This window comes from Ciconia boyciana, chromosome 5, assembly GCF_034638445.1.
Source record: "Ciconia boyciana chromosome 5, ASM3463844v1, whole genome shotgun sequence".
In the NCBI taxonomy this organism is placed as follows: Eukaryota; Metazoa; Chordata; class Aves; order Ciconiiformes; family Ciconiidae; genus Ciconia; species Ciconia boyciana.
Genome location: NC_132938.1, coordinates 7,767,496 through 7,790,836, shown reverse-complemented (window position 1 = coordinate 7,790,836; position 23,341 = coordinate 7,767,496). Strand labels below are relative to the sequence as shown.

At 37.3% G+C, this 23,341-nt stretch overlaps 1 protein-coding gene and 1 long non-coding RNA gene across 2 annotated transcripts; both read left to right on the top strand.

Moving 5' to 3' along the window:
- The first annotated feature begins 378 nt into the window (after positions 1–378).
- Positions 379–1,297, top strand: LOC140651765 (uncharacterized). The gene is made up of 4 exons (XR_012042511.1): positions 379–422; positions 501–541; positions 703–779; positions 1,229–1,297. It is a non-coding gene; the product is annotated as an uncharacterized lncRNA (long non-coding RNA).
- Positions 1,298–16,105: 14,808 nt separating this feature from the next.
- On the top strand, positions 16,106–23,060 carry SPON2 (spondin 2). Its single transcript, XM_072861637.1, has 6 exons — positions 16,106–16,628; positions 17,428–17,653; positions 18,012–18,235; positions 18,504–18,695; positions 19,768–19,942; positions 22,141–23,060. The coding sequence occupies exons 1-6, from the start codon at positions 16,461–16,463 to the stop codon at positions 22,317–22,319; spliced, it is 1,164 nt and encodes a 387-aa protein (XP_072717738.1). The 5' UTR covers positions 16,106–16,460; the 3' UTR covers positions 22,320–23,060.
- The last annotated feature ends 281 nt before the right edge of the window (positions 23,061–23,341 follow it).

Genomic DNA, 23,341 nt, shown 5'->3' with positions numbered 1-23,341 from the left:
TGTCTGCCAAGACATTTGCTACCCTGGATAAAAGATAGTAGAGTGGACTGGATTATCAAAGTAGCTTCAGAAGGAATTTACAATGTATCTGAAGGAAACATCAGCAAGGAAAAAGCTTTTCTATGAGAAAATGCAGGGAAGACATAATGAATCTAATTTACATATTGAGTTTATAGACAACAAGAAACACATGGCAAGATGAAGCAGTGAGCAGTAGGGTATGGACTGACATATACATAGGCCATGGTGAATCACAGCAGTGGCAATGTCTTTCATGATTAAGCAAAAATGAAGCTGGTGAACTGCAGAAAAGAGGGTTTGGAATTCTTCAGTTTTGTGTAGATTATCCTGCCTGACAGAGTTTTTGAAATCTGACAGAGTCAATCAACGAATGCAGCTGAAAAAAAGAGCTTACAAAAAAGGTGAGGTATGGTTATGGGAGAGACAGTTGTATTACCAACGGGGTTCACTTCCTATTTCTTGTTTATTTTCTCCACTAGGATCCAACAGTGGCACATTCTAGAGGCTGTCCCTGCTTCAGGTGAGAACTTCAACTCGTAGTAATGTCACCTTCCTACAAAAACCTACATTCAGTAATAGTCACCTCTTTCACTGTGTTTTCCTGAAGTAGAAACTTTCTAATGTTATGCTATTTTTTTCATCTACACAGATTGCAATTAATCTTGTATTTTATTATCTTAGGAAGCAGTCAAATGCCATGACAACAGTTAGCAGTGTTAGAAGCTGGACAGAAAATAATTTGACAACATCTTTGAGAGGTAACTAGAGGGGTCAAAGAGGTGGACACAGTTTAATTATTTTGTAAGATCTGTCCATCTGCTCTTTTCTGTGTTGCCTAATACGAGGTATTCATATCATCCTCATTCTGGACTATGCTAGTATAATCCAGACTCTGGAAGATGAACATAAGCCTGAACCATTCTGGTTCATACACCTGTATCTTCTCTCCCCAGAAACCAGGGCCTAAGGAGAGTTGATGAGTCCAGGTCTCACCTCAGGTCTTACCGGAGGCAGGAAAATGAACAGGGTGCACACCTGAGCCTGGAAGCTGGGAAAGCCTTTGCAGTTTAGATGGAGGCACTCAGAGTGCCTCCAATTTCTGCTGCTTTTTGCCTTCCTGACAGATGACAAAAGTAATTTTTTTGTTCATGGTTTAGTCTCTATTTTATGGTTGGATTTATTTTTTCCTTCTTGTTTGTTTTAAAAGGGTGTGACAGAACAGCAGTGAGAAAGGCTGCCTCTGCTTTTCCTGGCTGTGTCAGTCTGTGTCAGGTGGACGGGGGGAAGGAAAGGAGGAGATTACAATGTCTGCATGCAGACTGAAAGACTCCTGACAAAGCACATGGCTTGCTTGTTGCAAAGGAGCAGATCCACAGCCAAGCCTCAGAGGTCAAGGAGAGGATACATTCCTAGAGACCCAGAGGGAGACTTTGTGAAGGTTGCTGCAACCCAGGAAGGCAGTGCAAATTGCTGGACTCCAGAGCATCTGGAAGGAGGGGCTCATTCTGAAAGGAAATAGAAAATAGGGGGAAGATTTGTTTTCAAAACTTTTATTTATCTGCATCATCCAGAAGATCTGCATTTGCTCTGTTTTAAGGGGTTGTCTAAGAAAACATAGAGATTAGAATTACTTTAGTGTTTTGTTTTGGGGTATGCTCATTCTACAGATAAAATTGGTTAGTACTATCTCAAGGATCAGACCTCCTCAGAGTCACATCAAAACCTCATAAAGGCAAATGTTTATATATAAGCTTTCTGGGATGGAGGGCATCTCTTCCTTATTTGGAAATGACTACGGAAATATTAGTAAATTATCCCTGGTGTAATTTATTTGGCCAGTCCTGCTGGTAGAAGGAGACAAATAGCTACTATAATGGACTAGAAACCATGGAAAAATAAGCTTGCTGTTTAAACTCTTGAAGTTGATCTAATTAGTGATGACAACTAGTCTGTAGCTAGCACAAAAGATTTAAGAGCATACTCTAATACTGTGTTCTGTTTCATTCAATTTTTTCCTGCTTTTCTATCTCTAGATGCTAAAATCAAACATTTCAGTTTTCCAAGAAAGCACCTATCATATAATACACACTGCAAGCAAAGTATATTTTCTATTCTGTTTAAGACATCATTTATGTATAAAATCTGTGGTTCGACATTATGAATTCATAGACATGTGGGCCCCCATACAGTGAGTCAAGTTCTCTGCTGTCCTGTATCCTCAAGCAATCCTAGTACAATCCAGGAAAATAAAATGAATAAGCTATAGGACTAAACTGTCAACAAAAGACATTGATCCCTCTGTAAACTGAGCATAAAGCATTATGCATTTTTTAACCCCTTTTCTTTCCTGTTTTGGGATAATTGACAGTGTTACTGAACATGAACTACAATCCAGATGCCACATGCTTTGTAGAAGCATTGTAACTTACATCCTACCTGCATGGCCTCTATCGAGCAAAGCTGCACCATGCTTTGCTTTGTTAATATCTGTTATATTACACCAGCGAGCTGAGATGCCAGTGGATTGGTGTAAGAGATTAATGTTTGGCAATAAGCATAATTTTGATTCTCTGATTTGCCATATTTCATGGGACTTTGTTGAGGTGTCCAACAAAGAATGTATGTAAATAATGTGATACTGCGAAATTATGAGATTCCTGTGATAATGGTTTGGGGCTTGTGACATAACATGTCCAGACTTGGCTTGTGACATAACATGTCCAGACTTGCCTTCAAAAATTACTATGCAGTTCACAGTAGATTTTACAAACTTGTTTTCAGAAATATGTTATTTTATTTTATTATGGTGGGAAAAGGTGGGTCAGGCACTACTGTCACCATTGTAAGCATCTGTAAAGGTAGCTTCTCATGCTAAGAATCGGGAAGGATCTACTTGCCTGCAAATGCAAGGACATGACTGTTTGTATTTATATCAGTTTTTATAATGCAGGGATAATTATTAAAGGAAAAATATTGATATTCTTGCTGGGGATGATCCAAAGTTTGGCAGATTGATGCTTCTGAGAATTCTTTCACTGTCGGCATCATAGTATCTCTGACTATTTTACTCACAAGTAGTAAGCTGCTTACACAATCTAATTTGCCAAAAGTTACTTAGCCAAGAGGAGTGTCAAAATCTTTTTAAGATAAAGACATCTGCTTCTGCATTAGAACAGCAGGGAAAGCAAATGCTGATGTAGTTTTCAAAATAGTGAACATGAAAAGTAGGAGATGCAACAGAAAAGAAATAAGCAGAGTATTGGTAACTGTCAAAGGCATGTTAAAAGGAGAAGTCCCAGAGAAGCACTTCAGGACTTTCAGAAAAGGCAGAGGATCCACACTTGAAAAAAGGTAACAGACTTTTTCTTTATATCATACTACAGTGTGCTATAAACATAGCACTTGATGAAACAGGGTACCCTTGGCAAATATGATGACAAAACTAAATCAGCAGCGTGGCCAACAAGACAAACAATGAATCTACTCTCCAGGCAGACCTTCATAATCTTGAGGAGGCAGGCAACATCACAAACTTCAACAAGGAGTCCACAGTTCTTCCCCTGGGGCAAAATAACCCCACACGTCAACTCAGAATGGGAACTGACTGGCTCAATAGCAGCAACACTGAAAAGAACCTGGGGATTACTATGGATGCCAAGCTGAATGAGAGCAAGCAGTGTGCTCTCATCATGAATAAAGAAAAATGCATACAGGGCTACATCAGGAGTTGCAAGGACAGCAGACTGAGGGAAGTTGTTATGCCCTGTACTCACCATTGGTGAGGCCACACTGAATACTGTATTCAGTTCCAAGATTCCCAAATCAACAGGGATGTTGAGAGACTGGAGACAGGGTCCAGTGGAAGGCTATCGAGACAAGCTAGACTAAAGCACACGACATATGAGGAGAAACTGAGGGATCTGAGCTTGTTTAGTCTAGTGAAGAGGAGGCCAAGAGCAATCTAATAGCAGCCTGCAATCACTTGAAGCATGCTTCCTGTCAAAGACAGCAAAGCCAAAACCCTGCTTGGTAATGGCAGATGATGTAGTAAGGGACAACAGCCACAGATTGAACCTTGGGAGGTTCAGCTGGAGGAGGAAAAACTTTTCCACAAGGAGTGTGGTGTGGCACTGGGACTGGTTACCCACAGAGGTGGTGGCAATCTCCACCTTTGGTGCTTTTCACAACTCAGCCAGACAAAGGCAAAGCTGGCCTGACCTAGTTAGGTGACAGTCCTGCTTTGAATAAGAAGTTGGACAAGAGATCTCCAGAGGTCCCTCCCAACTGGTGTTTCTATGATTCTATAAAATAAATTGATTAAAAATTATTCACAAAACATTTAGGAATAAATGTTTGTGCTTACCACATAGATTTACTGAGTCAAAAGTATCACTAGAGAACATGTTTTTACATTCTATATACATCCAAGATTAGTGTTTAGTTTCCATTGCTTTTTTTCTGAGCATTTCATTACAGAATATTAGGCCTTATTTACATGAGTAAATCAATGCTTTTAAATTTCTGATTTTGACTGTCCTGGCTTTTTCTATTACAGCAATTCTAGAGACTGTTAGAAATGTGTCATATTATAATGATCATATAGGGCTATTACTGTTCATATAGCAAACTAAATGTGGGGACTGAGAAAGAGAAGAATGTAAATGGTCACTGAAGTCTTTCCCCAGTTCTGTGCTTATTCTGTGCTTATTCACGCTTAGTTTTAAGGGAAACTGTAATACTTTAATGCAATTTTTTTCTTCTAATAATGCATTTTATTTGTAATTATAAAATGTCCCAGCAACTGCTAGAACAGTTTCTCAGAACCCATAACTGATAATGTATTCAGTAAACTGCATTGTAACTTTGAAGAACAGGTTAGGACAAGAAGTGAAGAATAATATCTTTTCTTAATTGAATCTGCAAACAGAATTCAGGGTCGTTAATTAAAATGTGGTCTGGGCAATGGCTTTTCTATTGACAAAAGAAATTACAATATGAGCTTTACATCTTTTAAAAGGATAGGTCAGATTCTGATTATGTTCACGTTGCATAATCATAGAGTGTTTCTGTTGATGCTAATTCATATTTATACCAGTGTTTCAGAATTAAAAATCCATTCAAGCATTTCTAGCAGTGCCTCCTAGCATGATACTTGACATTGATTTAGTTTTAGAGGTAAAAGAAGTAAACGAGCAGTACTGCTTCCTGAAATATAAACTGATATCAATTTATCCTTAATTTGCAGTTAATGCAAGAATATAATGGAGAAGACTTAAATTTGTCATCTCTTTGTTGAGTTCACTTTTTCACTGTAATAACTGATAAATAAAATTCACACTCAGGCACTTACGATTATTAATAATGCAGGGATCTGAAACAGCAGTAACAATTACAAGAAATTATATAACCCATTATTTAAACAGCAACTTTCTTCAATTTCAAAATAGCAAACTTTTTTTTTTTATAATTTCACTTTCTGCAATACTGGCAAAACCACTGATTTAGAAAAAATTTGTTCTTTCATTTCACATTCCCAAGTTTTGTTGAGAACCAAAGGGCAAATAGAACATTCTATTTCATTCGTTATTTCTGGAGAAGAGCAAGTTTTTTGTTGTAGACAAGAGATACTGGCCTGTGGTCAGAAACAATAATGTCCTATATATAATAGTCTTGTTTCTTCTGCTCTGTACTGCTTTTAAGACATTTTGTGCTCTTGGGTATGTATGCCATGAAAGCTATTTTTTTTTCTGCTGTCAGAGTTGGTAATTCTGTCAACAGTTTCTTTCTGTGCATTGAGTCATATATATAGCCAAGTTATAAAACAATTATTTATATGTGCAGCACAATGTCTCTGTGATAACCTCCCAATTCCAAATGTCTTAAATGAGGATGGCTGACTATTTGATTCCTTCAGCATAATGATAGGAGTATTGTTAATTAAGAATATCCATTTGATAGGGATTGACTTCACAACATTTATAAAATGCTGTAAAAAAAAGCCTTGTAATATTACTTATTGTGAGGAGGAGAGGAGCCACAAAAGACTTGAAGTTTCCCATAATAAACTCTGTGGGCGTGCATTTAGTTCTCTACAGTATTATTTGTGTTTCATCCAGAGATCGTCCACAAGCACATGAACACCTCTGTGGAAGCTGCTGTCATTGATCAACGTGCAGAGATAGCTGCATGGAGCTTTTCTCAGAACTCAAAAGCAACATAACTGTGTTTGCATGACCCTGTTTCTGAATTAATAGATCCCATCCCTCCATCAATTAATTAGCTCCATGATCACCATGTTCATTTAACTTTAGTATCTCTGCTTTCAGAGAGAGATTGGTTGGTGCTAACTCAGGGAGTTCTGCACTGAATTCTATTGTACGGCATAGACATGTATTCATGTCATCCATAGAAATCAGCCCTACATCACCCTCCTTTACAAACCTTAATTTTGCAATTACATTCCCAGTATTACTTATGAAAGAGAAATCCCAGATGCGGAGAGAGCCTATAAGATTATTAGACAGGTGAAAGTTTTTGCTGTTACCTGAAGCATTGGAATAAGATCAGAAACAAATTTTCTTCATAAGATCATAAGATCATAGGATAGTTCCGGTTATAAGGGACCTCAGGATGTCTCTAGTCCAATCTCCTACTCAAAGCAGGGTCAGCTTTGAGATCAGATCAGGTTGCTCCGGGCTTTATGTAGTCTCACCTTAAAGCCTCCAAGGAAGGAGACTGCACTGCATCTTTGGGCCAAGTGCTCCACCACTTGACTGTTACGATGGGGAAAATGTTTTTCCTTATATCCTTATTTCCATTTGAACCTCTCTTGCTTCAATTTATGCCCATTGTCACTCATCCTCCCAACATTCAGCGCAGTGAAGAGTCTAGCTCCATCCTCTTGATGACCTCCTTATAGGCACTGGAAGGCTGCTATTGGGTTCCCTTGAAAGCCTTCCCTTCTCCAGGCTGAACAAAACTTGATGGTTATCCGCTGAACTAACTCAAGTTTATCAATGTCTTTCCTGTATGGAGGTTAAGGAGGGGCACGATACTGGACACAAAATTCTAGATGAGGTCTAATGAATGCTGAAATGCAATACTGCAAGTGTCTGAGGTCTTTACTATATCTAAGGTCTTCTTATGCTCTCTAATGATATTACCTTTTTTTTAATCAGCTGACATTAAATTGGAAATTCCTAGTTTTTCTTAGTGTGATTAGATCCAATTTATAATGAAGCTAAGGAATGATGACAGAATTACCTTGAATGTTTGCAGGGATGGGGCCTCCACTACCTCTCTGGGCGACCTGTGCCAGTGCCTCACCACCCTTATTGTAAAACATTTCTTTCTTAAATCCAGTCTAAATCTGCCCTCCCTTAGTTTAAAACCATTGCTCCTTGTCCTGTCACAAAAGGCCTTGCTAAAAAGTCTGTCCCCATCTTTCCTATAGGCCCCCTTTAAGTACTGGAAGGCTGCTATAAGGTCTCCCCAGAGCCTTCTCTTCTCCAGGTTGAACAACCCCAACTCTCTCTCTCTCAGCCTGTCCTCACAGGAGAAGTGCTCCAGCCCTCAGATCATTTTCATGGCCCTCCTCTGGACTCGCTCCAACAGCTCCATGTCCTTCTTGTGCTGAGGGCTCCAGAGCTGGATGCAGTACTCCAGGTGAGGTCTCACCAGAGCAGAGTAGAGGGGCAGAATCACCTCCCTCGACCTGCTGGCCACGCTTCTTTTGATGCAGCCCAGGGTACGGTTGGCCTTCTGGGCTGCCAGTGCACATTGATGGCTCATGTCCAGCTTTTCGTCCATCAGTATGCCCAAGTCCTTTTCCGCAGGGCTTCTCTGGATCACATCATCCCCCAGCCTGTATTGAAACCGAGGATTGCCCCAACCCAGGTGCAGGACCTTGCACTTGGCCTTGTTGAACCTCATAAGGTTCTCACAGGCCCACTTCTCCAGCTTGTCCAGGTCCCTCTGGATGACATCCCGTCCTTCTGGTGTATCAACTGCACCACTCAGCTTGGTGTCATCTGCAAACTTGCTGAGGGTGCACTCGATCTCACTGTCAATGTCATTGATGAAAATATTGAACAGCACTGGTCCCAGTACAAACCCCTGAGGGATACCACTTGTCTCCATCTGGACGTTGAGCCATTGACTGCCACTCTCTGGATGAGACCATCCAACCAATTCCTTATCCACCGAACGGTCCACCCATCAAGTCCATACCTCTCCAATTTAGAGAGGAGGATGTTGTGGGGGACCATGTCAAAGGCTTTACAGAAGTCCAGATAGATGACATCCATTGCTTTTCTCTTGTCCACTGATGTGGTAACTCCCTCGTAGAAAGACACTAGGTTGGTCAGGCAGGACTTGCCCTTGGTGAAGCCATGTTGGCTGTCTCGAATCACCTCCTTGTCCTCCATGTGCTCTAGCATAGCTTCTAGGAGGATCTGTTCCATGATCTTCCCAGGCACAGAGGTGAGGTTGACAGGTCGGTAGTTCCCAGGGTCATCCTTTCTACCCTTTTTAAAGATGGGCACAATGTTTCCCTTCTTACAGTCACCAGGGACCTCATCTGACTGCCATGACTTTTCATATATCATGGAGAGTGGCTTGGCAGCTACATCAGCCAATTTCCTCAGGACTCTGGGATGCATCTCATCAGGTCCCATAGACTTATATATGTTCAGGTTCCTCAGGTGGTCACGAACCTGATCTTCCCTTACAGTGGGAGGGGTTTTACCCCTCTGGTCCCCAACATGTTGTCCATTGACTCAGGAGGGGTGAGGAGAGCAGTTGCCAGAGAAGACTGAAGCAAAAAAGTTGAGTACCTCAGCCTTCTCCTCATCTGTTGATACTAGGTCATACATATGTAAACAGGAAAGTTGTACTGATTTTCCTATATAATTTCCATGAAGGAAGGTAAAAAATACATCCTGGTCCCAAAAATGTGGTTCCACTCTGACAGTGGACCACAACTCCTCATTCCAATGCTACCCTTAAGTCTGCATTGGCTCCTCGCCCATACTGGGATGGGAAGAAGATACTGTGCTATGGTAGCAAATAATGGATCTTTTACTGAATTAGAGCTATGTGCAGACTGTGATATATGGATGACTTCCCAGAAAAGATCAATTAATTTTTTACAGTAGCTCATTATTCACATGAATTAAAGATGTAACTCCACAGCTATAATTTAATATATTTAAAACCTTTGAAAAAAATACAAGAGAAATCAACAAAACTGACTGTGAAGCAGGAAATAATATAAGCAAAGAGTGGCCTTGATAGTGACTACTTTCGAAATATAATTTGGTGGTCTTCTACAGTGTTGCCAGAGAGATAAAGGGCTGACATTTCTATAGGGAAAAGAAAACATCAAATTGGTCTCAAAAAGTCAACACTTTGAAAAGTAGCCTTTGTAGTGGTATGAGTAGAATTATTTAGTGTTTAAATCTTTCTCCAGTGGAAATTCAATGGCAAACAAGAAGTACAAATGTTAATGGTACAGGTTCATTTCACTTTACAAAAGAAGTGAAAGATATAATAGGAAGATTGGATTTGTTGGAAGATGCAATCCATGTTTGCCACAAAATGAGAATTAATTTTTTTTCTTTTAATTATCCTGCTGTAGTTTTGTCCCCTTAGGGGACAAAGGCATCTACCTTAGGCAGTTTTCAGTTCTCTTCTTCCTCAACCTTTGTATAGACAGCTATCTTAAATATTCTCTATGATGTAATAGAAAACTATTGAATTTATTAACAAGTGAGGGTTAGAAATAAAGACAATTCCATTAGCAACAAAAGGATGTGAGAAGAGTGAAGTCCAACAAAAAAACCCCCAAATCTCTTCACATTGGAAACAGTGGAACAAAAAACTAAAACTGGTATGTTAAACAAGTACAGTAAACTTGAAAACTACCATATTGGAATGACCATAGGAATTTCTACACAGGCTGTATACTCAATCCTACTAAAGAATGATGGAAGGAAGTAATATGGTAATTAAAACACTTTTTTCTTACATTGTGTATGTGCACAATGCCACAAAAATATCCTGTCTTGTACTGTAATGAAGCTGTAGTACAATACACGTTAGATTCTCTTCAGAGCAATTTTTGTTTCAGTTAGAGGTTTTCCTGCAAATATCAGAAGTAAATTTAAAAGCAGGGATTCCTGCAAGTGACCAACTTGGGTCTGCAAGATTTGCCTTCAGCATCTTCTAAATATTCAGCTTGTTTCAGAGTTCTGCTAAGTCATGCATGCTATACAGTGAGCTAATACTGCTGGTGCAGGCACTCCACAGATAAGCAGAGTGCTCTGAAAGCTGACCCTCATCCCACAGCTCAGAACATAAGACTGATGAACAGGTCAAAGAAGCTAGGTTTTTTCCTCAGCTCTGTGGGGTTTTGGTGCATAGAAAGATAGCATGAATTCCTGTTCCAACATCCTATCGCAAGACCCTTTGGAAATAAAAAGAGGCAGTGGCAGTAACAGCTGGCTGTTGCAGGTATGCAGTGGTCTGAATGACTGAAGTCCAGGATAAAGGAGCTGCCTGAGTGCATAGGCCTTGTGAGTCTGCTTCATACTTATCATAAGCATTAGCCATAGTATGGGAAGGAGGCCCCTGATTTGTGATTTAGCTGCTGAGTTGGTGGAGAGGATTTAAATGCTTTGTTTCCAGTTGAGTTCCTTGTTGCCAAAATAATTCTTCTTTACTCATAAAGGATATTACAAGATTTCATGGTTTCTGCTACAGATGAATTGGATAGATAACCTGGATGGTTAGGTCATTGGGATGTTCCAACTGCTGAGCACCTGTGAGAGCCAAGAACAACCAGCTGTGCATATTATGCCTGAAGGACTGTGGTGGAACAGGAGAAAATGGCTTTGACCTTACTAACAGTAGTGGATTTCTGAAGGATGCTCATAGAGTGGAAGACAGTTTCTGTGTTAATATGATAAATGATAGATTAGGAAACCAAAAGTGCTAGTGAAGGTGGCTATGTAGAAAAGTCAAACACCTTAGGTACTAGAGAGCTCAGCAAACTGGAATAGCCAAAGAACTCCCAAGCAATGGGTGCACTGACAGATACAATCCCTAGTCTCACTAACCTATGTGTAATCTATGGTTATGCTGCCACTTTCATGTAAATTGAACCCCATATTGCCATTGACATGGGTGTTCCCATCCTCTGCTCTGTTGGGAGCTGCTTGTTTTGGTGTGTTTCTTGTGTCAAAGTTAGTCAAATGAAGGAACTAATTTGACTGAAAGCTAACTTAGAAAGATTCGCTATTAATTAGGTCAGTTCTTCAGTTTGTCTCACTGCATAGCCACCTTTTACTGGTGTAAAGGAGATGAAAATAAGAAGCTGGGATGCAAAGGGCGGGATTCTAGGATCTTCTTGCAAATTCTTTTGGAAAACAGAAAAGATGATATAGTTGCTATTGTTGCACAGTTTGGGTGAACCTAAGCTGTGGGCAGGGGAAGCAGCCCAAAGAGAAGCATAGTCTCTGGTCACTGTCATAGAGGACCTTGATTTGATTATCTAGTGCTGGCCTACGTATTAGGTTTTTCAGTACTAGAAGTGACTTAAATACAGATGGCAGAAGAATACAGAACGTGACAGAAGAGCTTTTTGTTGCTAATCAGTGTCATTGTGGTCAATAAAACTGGGATTTTTCCTTATCCTTTTCCTTATCTTGGCTTGAATTCTCAGTGAGCCTTGAATTAAAATAAAAAACCCAACAATAAATCATGCCCCCCCCCCCCGCCCCCCCGCCAACCCCAAACCCAAGACCCTTACAAAGGAATTTCTAAACTCAAAATACAGAGTGAATTTGCAATTCCCTACTACCAGGTTGAACCTTGATTATAGTCATCAGTGGGAACCTCTAATGAAGTCCACTTGGCTTCAGATTCAGCAAAAGATAGAGATGCCTGAATCAGTTACTTATGTGTAGGTGCTTACATGAGAGCTAGGTGTCTGGTCAATGGAGAGCTTATCAATATAGTTAGTGGAGAACAGAGAGCTACTCCTCAGTTATTCATTTGGTCAAATATACGTATGGATTAAAGGGTGAGCTGAGCAGTTCTCTAGAGTCTATCAACTATAATGACTAGACCTCTATTATATATATAGTGGCAGTTTACATATCTAGTTCATATATATAGACTCATTTTAGGTACCTTAATCTGCAAACTAAATTTTTATCCCAAAAGATAAATAGAGATTAAAGCTACCTTCACTACTGTTGTACCATCCAATACTGGGAATGCTTTATTCTCCTATGTAAATGCTTTATTTTATAAAAGCTTCCAAACCAACACCTCAGTTTCTCCATGATAAAATATTCTGCTGCTTGCCACTCTGCTACTGAGATTTTACAACTTAGAGCTCAGAGGGTTTTGACTGAATGTAAACCTTTTGGCATTGCTGAGTGTCCATAATCGTATGTGTATCCATGGTAACTACAGGAGAGAAAGTATGGGTGTATAATCCTTCTTAAGTAAGAGAATGTTATGTTTTTCTTGGTAGACAAAGAGATACTAGCTAGTCATAAGCATATTAAACAGCCTGTGAATATCAAAGTTGCATATATACTCCCTACCAGCAAAATGGAAATCGTTTTAGTAAAATTTTGATGTGTGGTAATAGTTCGGGAATATAGATACAAAATTTCTGGAGTTTCTGTTTTGAATAAAGGTGGGCAAACTAACTTCAAATCAATCGTTTTAGTTAAATCTCCTTTCTCTTAATCTTACAGTTTAATAGAAAGGTCATAACTAATCATGCCAATCTTGTTGTTTACCAGAGAAAGGGCTAAATTATTCTCTGACTAATGAAAATGGAATTTACACTCTTTTAATGTGCTGTATTCCTGTGTGATAGCCTAAACATGTTCATGTAACTGTTTTCATATGATGTAAATGATTCAAGAATCAACATGATATTGACTGTATTGCTATACTTTTAAGTAGGACTTTTTTCCTTCTTTTTTTGTTTTATTAATTATTTTTGGTTAGCAAAAATGCAGAATATTTTAGACAGTTATGACTGTTATTTAAAACCCAAAAATATCTGGACACCATTTTTGTTTTAAACTTTTCAGCTTTCATCCTGTGAATCTTGGTAAAGCCTGCAGGAACTGTAAGACTGTTGTCTCATTGACATGAAACAGCAGAAGTTGCACACTTCTGCAAGTAAAATTAAACACAAGGCACAGTTTGGCACTGATGCTTAAGTAAAAAAAGCTTTGTATGCCTACTGCCTCAAGCATTAGGGGTTTATAGACGTATGCATATGGATAGAAAATAGGTGTACCTGAAGAGACACAAACTTGAAAAACAAAAGCTATTTTGTTGTAAAAGAGAAAGAAAAAAGTCCAATTTTATATAAATGGTAAAATGGTTTCTAAATGGAAGAATTTTTTTCCAGTCTTCCATAAGTTTCCAGCTGCTTTCTAATGGGACATACAAACTGAAGAAGGAATGCAAGCATAGGTTCTGATCCCACAGCAATTTTTTTCTCCAACTGCTGGCCCACAGAAATTTGGCAACTGTGGCTTCCCGGCCATGAAAGTAATCCATTGAGTGGAAATCTGTTTTTCTTTCTGTGTTTTTTTTTTTCTTCCCATCTATGAGATACTAAATTTGGTGTTTTGATATCCTTCACAATGTCAGAGACTGATTATGCTTAGCACAGTTTCTATTTGAATAAATAAGGCTGGACGTCCTCAAGTTAGTATTTTCTGACAACATTGGTAGGTACATTTTTGTCTGTTTTCCCCCTTCTTCAGCCATGGGGGTGGGGAGGCGGGGAGAGGAGATAAGATAATTAAATAAAATTTACAGTCGCTGTATTTTGCTAACAATTTAATTATGAATCCAACAAAGATAAGAATGAGGCTGTAGGTCCTGAAGATTTCAATCCTTCCTGAGAAATCTGTACTGGTAGAGCCCTCGTTGTAAACAGGAAAAGGTCCTGTGTAGGAATCATAAGGAAGAAAACCTCCATTCTGGACAAGGATCAGAGAACAAGAATAAGGACTATAATCCAGTTTTCCTGTACGTATCTGCAGCCTTTGAGGAAAGAATCCCTCTTTGTTTTTTCAAACTAAAATGCTTCAAAGTCTCTCATTCCCACACTGGTAAGGTACGAAAGTAAAAGATCTAAACACAGGTGTATTCCATTAACTGCATATCTGATGAAGAGTATGATAACCTCAAGAAATTGCAGTAATGGAGCTCTAGAAGAAGCATAAACTGATTACACAGAATTGTAGAACTGGAAAGCCTCTTGGATGCTCAGTACAAAGTATCACGCACTCCTATTATTCCAAGGGAGAATCAACTATAACTTCTGCGAGTTTTGGTATTTGTTTGTCTACTCTGTACTTAGAAACCTCAAATGACTTCCCAAGTTAATGACTTCCAACGATTCAGTTTCTTTTATAATTTAGTAAGTTTTTCTTATGATAGCTGTGCCAAATTATGCAGCCTGCATGTATTGTCCTGTTCCTGGACACATTCATAACATGTAGTCATGCAACCAGAATGATCTAGTCTGGGGATGTGCCTTTTGGCAGTAATTTTTCTTCGAGAGGAAAAGGCTAGTCTGATATATTAAATAATTCTGTGCTGGATCCAGAGCTAATTGCTTTGTTCTCATTTTCAGTGTTGTCCTGGAAGTGTCACAGTATGTTTCAACATGTGAAGTTAGCTGGTTCAGTAATTGTGACGATAAACAACAAAACCGACTGAAGTTTAAAGCTACTTAGTAATAAATAAGTAAGCCTTAAGTAATTTTAACAGTGCTCTGAGCAATATACTTTAAAACTTGTGGGACTTTTGTATAGTTCTTCTAGAGGGCTGCATGGGCTGGAAAGATCACCCACTTCTGATGTAAGTAGACTCAACTCTCTAAGGAACCTGTGGATCTGGAATTCTGTGCATAGGAGGGAGTGAGCTGGATGTAATTCAAATATCATCTTTCAACAATCACTCAAAGAACTGGTATAAAAGTATCCATGAAGCCTCTTTGCTCTTTTTCTTAGCGGAGTCTGGCTCCTGGAACATAAATAAATCACAGAAAACATTGCATTAACACAGGATGGAGGAAGGGGCCTCGGAAGTAAAGGGCATGTCCATGTCTAGATGGCTTAACCTGCTTTAGAATTCCCATAATCTATCCAGATATAGAGGAATTGTGGTTATGGGTGCTGAATCCATCTATGTTGAAACTTGCAATTTATTCCATTTTGCCAGGGGAATAATCAATGGAAATTCCATTCAGACATCCCAGTTTATTCATCTCTTGGCTTTTCTTGTTGATTTACTATGGGGTGGGGGGCAGAAGGGAAGGATAAGTTTCCACAAAGCTCAAACTGGTTGTTTGGTAACCCTCTCCTGGCAGACAATGGCGTGTCACTTAAGCTATATACCTATGATGGCCTGGGAGTTTCATCTGAAAAATAACTGGGTTTTTTTTTCCATATGCGGTACCATCATATTAGAGATCTGTGGAAGTACTTAAGTGACATTCCTCACAATTTCAAAAGAAGACTCTAAGAAAGACTTGCTTCATGGTTCACTGTAAACTTTTGAACTTAATTTCCTTTGCTGATCAGCCTTTGTTAACCTTATAGGCATGGCATAAAGCCCTTGTTTTCCCTTATATGAAAGGTGGTGGGGAAAATAAATATTAAACATTATTTCTTAATTGGGTCACTGTATTATGCATAATTTTTCATAGACAATTTAAATAATTTTACTGATGTAAATATATGTACTGTGCTACAGAGGATGTATGATTTAACTGTAATAATAAGATTTTTATTTGGGATTTTTACTCTGAAGACAGCTAAGAAAAATCTCAGAGCTTCCCAAAACCACTCTTTCCAAAGAAACCACAATGTTACAGAGCCCTTTCATCATCCAGCATACGGTACTGTAGAACACAAAAATATACACTGTACTACTTTAAATTAATTCATATTTGCAGGAGACACAGTCTGGGTGAGTATGTGCAATTATGAAATGTAACTTTTTTTTCCTCTTGACTTTTTTAGCTGCCTCACCCCTTTTATTTGAACACATACATATGGTGTGTGAGAGTGAGCAAGCTCTCTGTAAATGTTTGGAAGAAGCATCTGTCAGACAATAAAACTCACAAGAAAACATGCTTCTCATTTAAAGTGTATTCACTAGAACTATTTCAGCGTTGGACTCAGTTCATTTGTATAGCTTGGAGGCATTAATAAGAGCAGAGAACTGTAAAGGCACCAGAAAACTAGAACTGTTACGAAGAATCCAAGGTATTTTTTTAAAGCATTTCGTCTATTCGGCATCACAGTCTTCTGATAGGAAACTGAATCAGTTGACAGACAGGAAACCTCTGATAGTCCATCCAAAAAGATTGCAAACAAGAAGATGGCATGCTTTTTGCAAACCTGGAAAGTCTAAAGATTACAATAATTGTTGGACCAAAGGGACCCTCTTCAGGCATAAATAGCAAGACTCCTACTGTCTTCTCTTGCAGACCAACTCAGCTGCCAGCAAAAGCAGGTGCTCTCCCCCTACCAGTGCTCCAGAGGAAATATTTAGTGAGTATTCACAGCTCTTTTTACAAATTAATATATCATTAGCATTTTAGTTGTATTTGTATAGTTTTCTCAAAGGACAAAATCATTTAAAAATAAGTTTTTAAGGCTGTTATTTTAAACAATTGCTGGAGTTCAACAGTCTGATGCAATTACCATATTAATTTAAAAACAAAATTTTCACAACCTATGACAGCAACTTTTTAAAAATATTTTTTTTTAACAACTGTGTAGCTTAAACAATCTGTAGCAATTACAATGTATTTTTTAATGCACAAGTTATGTCAGCAAAGTAATTTATATAAATATGACATTTATTTGACTTTAAATGTTATGCCATAAAAAAGCCTTTGTAGAACACAAATTTAAAATAAATCATTTCTTTTGGCAAAGTAACCTGCAATTTAATCTTTAGAAGAATAAATATACCACTAATGTTTTCCACAGAAACAGTTGCTACTCTAATTAATTCAAGATGTGACTCTAATAAGATTTCAAAAGAAAATCAGAAACAGATTTTTCTCAGAGGTAGTACTATGGACAAGGTTAAGATATTTTTATTTTCATTAGAAACACTTGTCCCAGGTAGAGTTACAGATTTGTAGTATATAGCATGGAAATATCAAATCTGAAAGCATTATAATAATGTTTTTAGAAGCATAACAATTTTTAGTGTTTCAGATATATGTTTTCTTTTTCATTATAACTTATGGTACATTACATTTTATTAGGTAACTGTTATTCAATTTTGAGTTTAGAGTGACTAATATGGCTAACATATTTTTTTCTTTTTGTGTGGAAGGGAATGGAAAACCTGATGTTTGCCTACTGCTCCTGTAAAGTTATCTGGACATTACTTGTAACTATACTAGGTTATGCCAGCAGCTTGCCTGTGGGTGATGATTCTATTTGCACAGCAGAGGAACTTGCTAAGTACACCATAATCTTCACAGGGAAATGGAGTCAGACAGCTTTCCCTAAGCAATATCCACTTTACAGGCCCCCAGCACAGTGGTCATCAATGCTAGGTAAGTGAAGTATGTGCAGTTTTAAGAACAGATAAATCTCTTGACCGCTGTGATCTTTTTTCTTCTTAGTAGTCAATTTTAAGATAATTAATGAAAAAGGAAAAAAATAGCCAAAGTTATTAAGAATGAAATGCAGAAATTGAAGTATCCACAATGCTTTCAAAAATCTACAACTGTTTTCAATTGACTTCTGTTTTCATTGGCTGCAGCTGAAATAAACAGTGATAAGCCAAATGTTTTAGTGTTCACTCATTTTTATGCACAATTTTTTTAACCTCAGAAATAAAACAGAGAAATTGAAGAAATAGGGACAATCTAAACCAGACTTTTAAGTCATGCCATGTATTCACTCAAATAGGTGTTACTCATAGTTCTGACTACAGCATGTGGAAAAAAAATGAATATGCCAGCAATGGTGTACGTGATTTTGCTGAAAAGGGTGAAGCATGGGTATTAATGAAAGAAATAGAAGAAGCTGGAGAGAAAATTCAGAGTGTACATGGAATCTTCTCTGCTCCTGCCATTTCCAGTGGTATAGGACAAACCTCCACGGAATTAGAAGTGCATTCAAGACATCCCTTAGTAAGTAAATGAACATATTGATTTTAAAAGTTTATTGTATGTCACTAGCATACAAAATTAAATATTTGAGTTCTCACTTGTAAGAACAACATAATGCAAATCATTACTAAAAAGCATGTCACACTGCAGGGAGCATTGTACAGGTTATATAAAGTAGAAGAGCTTAATGACATTTCTTTTAAAAATTTTAAGTTAAAATTACTATAAGCAGGACTGGAGCATTTCAAAATAATTGATGCAATCCTGATGGATCATTTTGTTTCATTAGGTTTCATTTGTTGTACGAATTGTTCCAAGCCCCGACTGGTTTGTGGGTATTGACAGCCTAAATCTCTGTGAAGGAGACCACTGGATGGAAGAAGTATCAGTAGATCTATTTCCGTATGATGCTGGAACTGATAGTGGTTTCACATTCTCCTCCCCAAACTTTGCCACTATTCCACAGGACACAGTTACAGAGGTAGGTGTAAATACGTAGTTTAGCACTTCATACCTATATATTTTGAGTCCTCCCTTTAAAAGATAACTATCCTATGACTACACGATAGACTCTTGTGAAACTGATTTCAGTATTTGAGACTGCTGATGCTCTCTATATATGGATTTATGACATAGCCGATAACCCTACTGCTTTTGTTTATTTTCTGTATCTTTCAAGTTTATTAGGTAAATGCAGATGGTTCATGAAAATTTGGCTCTACATTTAAAGAATTTTCTGTAAAAGATGACTATTTTTAGATTATTTTTAACAATTCTTAAAACACCAGGAAAATAAAAACATTCAAAAAAGTCCTGGCATTACTAAATATGTATCTAAACAGGAAAATTTTTAGTAGTGAATACTGAAATGGGGAGGAGTTTTCAGTTAAAAGCACTGCTGAAACCTGAAACTGTTACATTTGAGGGAAAGGAGCTAAGGGAAAGCAGAGAACTCCTTTGCTACTGTGCGGACCCCACTTTCAATCTCTTTTGCTCACTCGATACTCTATATGCCTCATACTTTGCTTTTGTCATTTAAGGGTGCTGGGGAACAGAGCATTTTGATTCAAATGTTTTGAATACTATAAGCATTCAGTCAGTCCTTTCTTTAAGGTCAGTTTTTCTAGGGCCAAATGCTGTGCTAATGAGTAATGAGAAAAGAAACAGTGGAAAACAACACATTTGGCCTCCTGTATCTGTATGACAGCTGCTACAGCATACCTAATATTATTATTTAATACTCTTGTATTCTCCCTTCTAGTAACATCCACTTCTTCCCATCAAACCATTCCATACATTACTCTGTTTTCAGCACCTCCCACCGCAGTCCTCTATCCAAAGGTTTGCACAATTCATTGTGCTCAGTCTCAAAGCATTATGCATAAAAATTCTGGGATTACCCGCAAGTAGTTGTGTGAATTGAGGTTCATAGAAACTTGTTATATGCATTTTACTTGCCAAAAAGTATTAGCATGATGTGTAAACATGATTTTACAGCTATCTTCTTACTAATACGATATAGTTTCTTTAAGGTTCCCCTTTTCATTTCACAGATCACTTGTTCCTCTCCAAGTCACCCAGCAAACTCATTTTATTATCCCAAACTGAAAATTTTGCCACCTATCGCTCAAGTAACAATGGTGAAATTAAAGAAAAACCATCTGGGTCTTCCTCTACCTTATCTTAATCTTCCAGCTAAAAGCAATGAAATAATAGACTCTGTCTCAGGTAAGTGATTAGTACCTTGATAGGCTCAATTCTGTTATTTCCATTCATTCAGAAAATATGTGGTAATCTGGCAGGTGATGTCAATGAAATAGGTGATTAGGCAGAATATTCTCCTATCTGCATAAGAATACTTTTCAGACTCACACATAGGAAATAAAACAAGGCAGTTGACATAAAAGAGAATCCCTGAAAGAATAAGGAAGAGATTTCATATTTGAGCTATGGTTCAAAGGTTTGGGTTATATACACAGTGAGGGTTACTCAAGCCTTAGCATCAGTATAGATCACTGAATTTTATGAGAAATAAACATTTGACCAGAATCAGAGTTCCCAAATTCTTTGCAGCTTTGAAGTAAACACTCATCCTTAAGTTTTTACATGACAATGGAGCAAAAGAACTATTATTGTTGTCTCTTTCTGGGCCAGAGAGCTTGATAGTTATGTGCAATAAGAATTTATATAATTCAATTGATTTGGACATATTTGTGATAGAAACATACATCCTGACAAAAAAATAATGTTATCTCTCATTTTTCTTTTCTTAAAAATATTAGCTAATAACCTTGTTTAGGTAGGAAGACATACAAACTACTGAGTCAAGTCAGTCTTAAGGGTAATTGTCAAATCTCCAAATTAACGAATACTATATTTGCTCTAAGGGACAGATAGCAGCTGGACAGTGTCCACCGAGATTTTCTCTTTATACTTTTCCAGTGGATTTTTACAAAGTATAAGAGGAAGGGTTAAGAATAAGAAGACTGACATCCTAAATACTATTTCAGAGACAGCAGTAGGCTAAATCCCCAATGTATTTCTAGAACAGCTGCCATGTTCCAAGGACACCTTCTCCAGAATAAGTCTGAGGATTGTATGCCTCCAGCTCTGTGCTAAAGTCACCTCACAGTCACTAAAATAAAGCTCATTCCCTACACAGCTAATAATGCATGATTTATACTTTCATAAATGCATTTCTCTATCAATTTATAGTGTTTTAATGTATTTCTATTAGTAAACAAGACATATGCAAAGTGAGTGCTACATATCTCATTTTCAGTCATATAGCTTTCTCACAACATTTGAAAGGAAGATTTGGCCCTCTTCAGGATATAAGTTCAAAACAATGCATTTAAAGGATGGTATTTAAAAAATAATTTTTAATCATATATCCCCACTTTATTGTGTATTAACCAGTAAATCAGCCTGTTCAAAACGTATTCCAGAATCAAAAGGACAGATTTAATTACCAAACTGTGACCCTCATTCCCACTAGAAACAGGGGAATAAATGATCACAACAGAGTTCCACTGTAATACCAGAAATTTATACCAGAGGCCACAGGTTTAGTACAGCATTTAAAGCTGGTTTTGTGCACATCTTTTTTACCCACAAATGCAAATACACAGTTTTGATGCGATTTCCTGTGACAAGCAATATTTTTATTTAACCTGCTGAGGAATAATCACTTATTTTTATGAGAGATATTTTCAATGGAAGTATACATTATGAAAAGTACTTTAGAGTTTCTGACATCTTTTCTTGCAGTAAATTAAAACTATATTGAAAACCCTTTTAGTATTAAAAAGCTTCTAGTGACAGAATATCTTTATTGGCAAAGGGAACTGTAGTGTACATACCAAACAATAGCAAAATGATTTAATGATTAAAAAAATGGGACTTTTCTTTATTTTTGAAGCAAATTGGAACAAAAGTTAAATGGAATTTGATAAGAACAACTATAGGAACAATATCTATCTGCAAATAAATATAGGTGTACCTAAATAAACCAGAGAAAAGCTTTAATCCTAATCCTTAGCCCATGCAAAGGCAAATGAGTTATAAAATTGACAGTAAATGTTTTTTAATGCAATCTTTTGAATGTGATTATTTTAAGCATAGTGTTCTTTGACAGGAATTCTATCTTTTCAATTCAATAAATAATATGCTGCACTACTGATACAGCACCTCAGACAGTCTCTAGACTGCAACAATAATAATAATAATACCAGTGTCGATGAGCTTAGGAGCTGAAAACAGACGTTTTTATTTATGAGACAACATATGGATTTTATTAATATCACATGTATTTTTGTATAAGAAAGGACACTATTTGATCATCATTCCTTAATGCTTTGCCAACTATGTATTTGCCTTAAGTACAAATTTTTGTAAAGTTACCTTCTTTTTGGTGTGTATTGCAGAAACACCACTGGACTGTGAGGTTTCACAATGGTCTTCCTGGGGTCTCTGTAAAGGTCTTTGCAGAAAAACAGGAACCAAGATCAGAACTCGTTTTGTACTTCTTCAGCCTGCCAATAATGGAATGCCTTGTCCAAATCTGGATGAAGAAACATCATGTGAACCAGAGAATTGTGTCTGAAATAAAGAAAAGATAATAATTTAGATAATTTAAAAGTAGGATAAGTTTAACTAAATCTAAACTACATGTCAGTCAATGTTCCTTGTAATTCGGATATGCTGCACTATTTTGCTGAAAAGGTGTATTAGATTGGTTTTGAAAGTTGTTGTTTAATATCAAGATTTTGGGGGGTCCTAAGGTTTAGTATGGCAACAGTACGTGGTCATTCACAGACCAAAAACCCCCAAATAAATCCCTGCTATAAATATACTGTAAGTTCTTGGAGTACCCTCTAGTGGCAGAAAAGAAGACATTTGGAAGGATTATATTTTACACATGTAAAAATCTTTCAATCACAAAATCTAAACTAATGACGTACTTAAATACTGTAATTTGTTGATCTACAGCTATTTATACCTAGAAATTAATTTTTTCTCTAAATTATGTTTTTATAATTTATTGGCATTTTTGTCGTCTTTCTAAACATGTTTAACACGCATTTCTTCAGAAACTACTTATATAAATCAGAGTGACCAGATGTTTGCAGTGTGGTTAAGGCAATAATATAACTAAGTGAACTTGTCTTGAGACTTATGAATACATGAACATTCCTTTCTTTTTCTTTTTTTCTCAAAAGTGAGAAGAATATCTGTCATGAGCACACTCGGCCAACAAAATTACTAGAAAAAAAATCAGAAGTGTGAAGACTAGTAGAAAACCTCTGAACTTAATTAAAAGTGTTAGCTGACATTTAAAAACTGACTGATTGTTGGTGTGTGTCCCTCATGAGACAACTATCTCAAAGTTAACACTGCTGACCACAACATAAATTATATCTTTGTCTTTATATATGCAGTAAATGTGTCCCTGTTTCTTTAAATGTGTTCGCTGCTATTTGTGTCATCGTAACCTTTTTACAGAGAAAACTTACCAATGTTTTAATATTATCTAAAACTGAGGTATACACAAGATATAACAAAACACAATATGTCAGAAACTGTTCCTGAATGGAAGTTTTAATGCTCAAATAACTGATAAAATGA